This window comes from Alosa sapidissima, chromosome 17 (genome assembly GCF_018492685.1).
Source record: "Alosa sapidissima isolate fAloSap1 chromosome 17, fAloSap1.pri, whole genome shotgun sequence".
Taxonomy (NCBI): Eukaryota; Metazoa; Chordata; class Actinopteri; order Clupeiformes; family Clupeidae; genus Alosa; species Alosa sapidissima.
This window is the reverse complement of record NC_055973.1, coordinates 19,146,770-19,151,769: the sequence shown is the minus strand read 5'-3', so window position 1 is coordinate 19,151,769 and position 5,000 is coordinate 19,146,770. Positions and strand designations below refer to the sequence as shown.

General features: G+C 45.7%; 1 protein-coding gene across 1 annotated transcript in view; it reads right to left on the bottom strand.

Moving 5' to 3' along the window:
• The window catches only part of LOC121688933 (zonadhesin), a 63,047-nt gene that overhangs the window by 8,077 nt on the left and 49,970 nt on the right, over positions 1-5,000 (bottom strand). Inside the window, exons 71-76 of the mRNA XM_042068846.1 lie at positions 2,683-2,880; positions 2,317-2,443; positions 1,839-2,050; positions 1,209-1,371; positions 379-458; positions 4-164 (exon numbers count right to left, since the gene is read on the bottom strand). Coding sequence (XP_041924780.1) covers positions 4-164; positions 379-458; positions 1,209-1,371; positions 1,839-2,050; positions 2,317-2,443; positions 2,683-2,880 — 941 coding nt within the window. The remainder of the gene's footprint in view (positions 1-3; positions 165-378; positions 459-1,208; positions 1,372-1,838; positions 2,051-2,316; positions 2,444-2,682; positions 2,881-5,000) is intronic.

The following is a 5,000-nucleotide window of genomic DNA, read 5'->3' as shown; positions in this document are numbered from 1 at the left end:
CACTCTGAGAGTGTTGGTCTGGTGGCAGATGTTGCGGTAAAACTCCTGCGTGTCTTTGCGGTGTTTGGCCAGCTGGGACGCCACATGCAGGTTCTGGTCCTCTAGCTTGTCATAGAGAGTCTTCACATTAAACTCCTCCAGCTCCATACCCACAGCTTTACAGCCTGAGACAGGACACACACACACAAATACACACACACACACGCACACAAACCCATGAATTACGGGATAACTCAGGAAAAACAGGAGTGTTGGAAGGTGTGTGTGTGTGTGTGTGTGTGTGTGTATGTGGGCCTGTGCGTGCATCTGTGTGAGTGTGTGTGTGTTTGAGTGTCTGTGTGTGTGTGTGTTTGTGTGTGTGGTGTGTGTGCGTGTCACCTCCTCTCCAGATGGCAGTCTCCTCAGCCTCTGCTCCTTCCCCTACTCCCCTTAGACCCAGCGCAGACGGTGCGTCCAGACTGGGAAACACACACACACCACCATCCCATCAGTCGATCAACTTGTGTTTGTGTGTGGGTTTTAGCACTTAAAAATCCCCAGCACATGTCAAGTCATACTGTATCAGTCAGACAGAAGTAGAGAATATTGGAGCCATCGCACCTCACTGCAGTTAAAGAGACAGACAAGAGTAGGCATTTAGCTGACATTTATACATTTAGCTTACACTTCACACAAAGAGACTTACAGATACCAATCGCAAGGGCCAGTGTCCTTGGAGCATCTCTGGGTTAAGTGCTTGGAGCATCTCTGGGTTAAGTGCCTGGCTTAAAGGCACAACAGTAGCAGTTGGGAATTGAGCCCACAACTTTTCTGGCTACTGCATGCTAGCCGAGCACCTTACCCCAGGATTCTGCTCCAATGCAGAGTAGAGAATCCTGGCTGTCTCACCTCACTGCGGTTAGACAGACAGGCAGCAGTAGAGAGGTGGCACTGTGGTGTGACTGTGGTGTGATTGGGCATGTGTGTGTGTATGTGTGTGTGTGTGTGTGATGCTGTCCTCATCTGCCCTTGATATAAACTATAAACTATAACAGTATATACAGTATGTTTAGTGTGTATAGTGTTTAGTGCTTGCAGGTGTGCCCCTCCCCCCCCCCCACACACACACACAAACACACACCTGTAGAGGCGCTAACACATTCACACACACACACACACACACACACACACACACACACACACACACAGACTCACACGTGTGTCCTCACCTTTCTCTATTGTAGACATACTCTAGAGGTGCCGGCGGCTGACCTAGACTGCGCCAGCGAGGTTTGGGGTTGCCATGGGAGACCAGGTGGTGTCTGTGTGGTTTCAGCAGTAGAGTCGTGCCCGTTACCACGACTACCAGCACCAGCAGAGTCACCAGGATACCTGCAAACACAGACACACACACACACTTTATCAGTAACACATACCAGCCACCAGCAGAGTCATCAAGATACCTGTGCACAAACACACACACACACACACACACACACACACACATACGTACATACACACACGCACACATACACTTACTTCATGAGCAAGACAGACACATTAGTCACCAGCAGGATCAATAGGATACATGTAAACACACACACACACACACACACACACACACACACACACACACACACACACACACACATAGACACACACACACAGACACACACACACAGACACACATGCACACACACACTTTATCAGTAACACACACCAGCCACCAGCAGAGTCATCAGGATACCTGCGCACAAACACACATACACACACACACACACACAGACACACACACACACACACACACACACACACACACACACACACACACACACACACACACACACACACGTGCTGACCTGCGATGGCTCCCCAGTCCGGCAGCAGGTTGAGGTGTGGGCGACGGACGACGCCGTGTCGGACAAGCTGGGCGGGGGAGCTCGGCTGGAAAGGCGGCACTTCGGGGTCACAGGCGGAGCCGTCCTCACTGACCACCACCACCAGGCTCCACTCGGGCACCGCGTTGTCCACAAACACGTATGTCCCTGACTCAGGGAACACATGGGCAAACCTGCGCACAAAGGAAGACAGTTCAACAGAGTCAAGGTCACAAATCACAGTCAACTACTCTAGTCTATACCAGAACGAGTTAAAGTGTGTGTGTGTGTGTGTGTGTGTGTGTGTGTCTGTGTGTGTGTGTGTGTGTGTGTGTGTGTGCGTGCATGTTTGTGTGTGTGTGTACTCTAGTCTGTAAAGTTGAGACGTTAAACTGTTTGTCTGTGTGTGTGTGTGTGTGTGTGTGTGTGTGTGTGTGTGTGTGTATAGTATAATCTGTACCTAGAGGAGTTAAACTGTGTGTGTGTCATCAGGTACTGCAGTCTTCTAAAGGCTCCATAGTCCCAGCTGGGGTTGCTGTTAAAGAGATGGTCCTTCTGGTATACTGGGAAATGGCTGTGGAGGCGGTCTACACACACACACACACACACACACACAGAAAGAGAGAGAGAGAGCGAAATACACACACACAGACAAAGAGAGAAAGAGAGAGACACACACACACACACACACACACACACACACACACAGAGTGAGAGAGACACACACATGTACACACAAACACACACACTCATACTGTCACACATACACCCTCACTTAGGAGTCGGTGAATGAAACACACTTGGTGTGTCAGGCAGAGAGACGGACCTGTGTGGTTGATGTGCAGGTGAAATATGAGCATGTCTGTGGACGAGAGGCAGGCTATAGGGTTTGGGATACGAGGCGGACGATCCAGCAGCGCCATCTTTGTGACATGATCGTCATCACCATCATCATAATGCTCTTCATCATTCTCTTCATATGATCGCTTTCTACGAGGAACACTGCCAAGGGTCTCTACAGGCTCTGCAAGAGGAGACGAGACACATGTTTCATTAGACACTAAGATAAGACTCAGAATTCCCTTATTTGTCATTGTTATGGGCCACATAAAAACAACATTGTGTTTCACATCCCCCAGTTCAGGATTTCAGTGCTAACTAAGACTACAGTAATTTCCTGTGTATTAGCTGGATTGTATATAAACCGCAGGACAGTGTTTTTTACAAGCTAAAAATGCAAAACATATTAATACCATATTAACTGGCCCTGTGTATTAACCTCATGACTGAAAAAATTTTGCAATGTATAAACCTCGGCTAATAGTTGGGAAATTACGGTATAAACAGTGAGCTAATACAATGGTCCCCAAACTACGGCCCGCCACCTTATTTTGTGTGGCCCCCCAAAACATGTCTGTGGTATATAGCATCCGGCCCGCACAGGAGTACGACACCATCAAACTATAACCTCCCGTAATTTCCCCCATTCATTCTCTATGGCGAGTGTCAACAGTACACTTGTAATACCTTTTTTGTCCACTGGTGGTTGTTTTGGCACTGTTTCGAATCTGACATTGAAAATGGAATGAAATGTAGGCCTACTAGCCTAGAAATCTAGACGCACCCTAGCGGCGGCAAATTAATTTGCTCAGCCTGTACGTCTAGTATCAAACCGTAGGGATTTCTATTGGCTGACGCCATGGACTTCATCCAATCACAGCGCTCTATTTTGTTAGAGAGTCTTAAGGCGGGCTTAACAGGATAACGACAGTCCTGTGACGGTGAACAACAAGGAAGGTGGCAATAGCTAACGAAGAGCGGTTGTTTGAATCGGCGTTGGCGTCAACTTTGGAGGAGTTGGACTTGTGCTTTTCTTTGAAAGTTGAGCAACACAATGCACTTAAGTAATTCCTTTCGAAGAAGGATGTATTTGCCGTTTTGACGACCGGATACGGATATGGTCGTAGCGCTGGCCTATTGCATGCCTAGGCAGTTTGAAAGACAATTCTCTGCCCGCCCCTTGGATTAAGCGAGGTAAATGGTTCGATTCCAGACTATACATTTCAATGATATAGGATGGCCCGCCAGGCTATAGGCCTACAGTACCTGCAAACAATGTAAGATAGGCCTATGCTGACTGCATCAGTGCTCAAAGTATTCTAAAAGTTGATCAATTAATTGTTTTAAAAGGAAACTTGGCAGGATTTCCCCCTCTGCTGGAGAAATTGTGCATTATGCTATTTCAAACTGTGGGAAAAGGTAGGTAATAAATAAAGGTAATAAAGCACATGGATTTGTTTACAAGCTAGCGAACGGTTAGCATAAGTTTGACAGAACTATGTGGATGTTAGGCTACAAGGTAAGAAACATGATTTAAAACAAGTTTCTTGTTTCTCACTTCTCTTTCTGGGACGGTAGTCTCAATGTTGCAAGGTTGGTTTTCCGCCTGGGGACTCTAGGCGCAGCGGGGAAAGTCACCATCTTCACTGGAACAGGTCATTTAACCATCCAAATGATTTCTAAATGGGTTTATTACGTTGAGATAGTTGCCAAGTTCCCCTTTAATAGGCCTAACTTCTATTCAAGTCATATTTCTGGGACTTTCTGGGATAATTATTTCTATTTTTTATTCACTCATTCAAATGTTCATAAAGACAGCAGCGCTCACACAGTTCTCACCAGGTGAGTGAAAGTTGGTCATTTCAGCACTTCATAAAACTCTCATAGTTTAAATTATTTGTAGGATATTGCTTGTTCACAACTTGAGCTGTGTATGCAAAAACAGAGTTCAGAGTTCACAAATTTTGAAATAAAATATACTTTTGGGAATGATAAAGTCTTTGTATTACTATTATTTAATTTGAGCTATTTCCATGTTGAACTACATTTTATATGGCAATATAAAATAAACACAGCTCACAATAGTATTAGATTGTGATAGCCTATGATTAAATGTAATGGATTAATATTCAACTAAGGTAGACTGCTGTTGTTCACAGCACTATGCTATTTACAGTTACTGACATACTCTGAGTCTCTGGTCCTCTCTTACAGCCAAGCATAGTGAGCTGGCCCTCTGAAGAAAAAGTTTGGGGACCACTGAGCTAATAAATAAATAAGAACATTTATCTGGACGGACAAAGA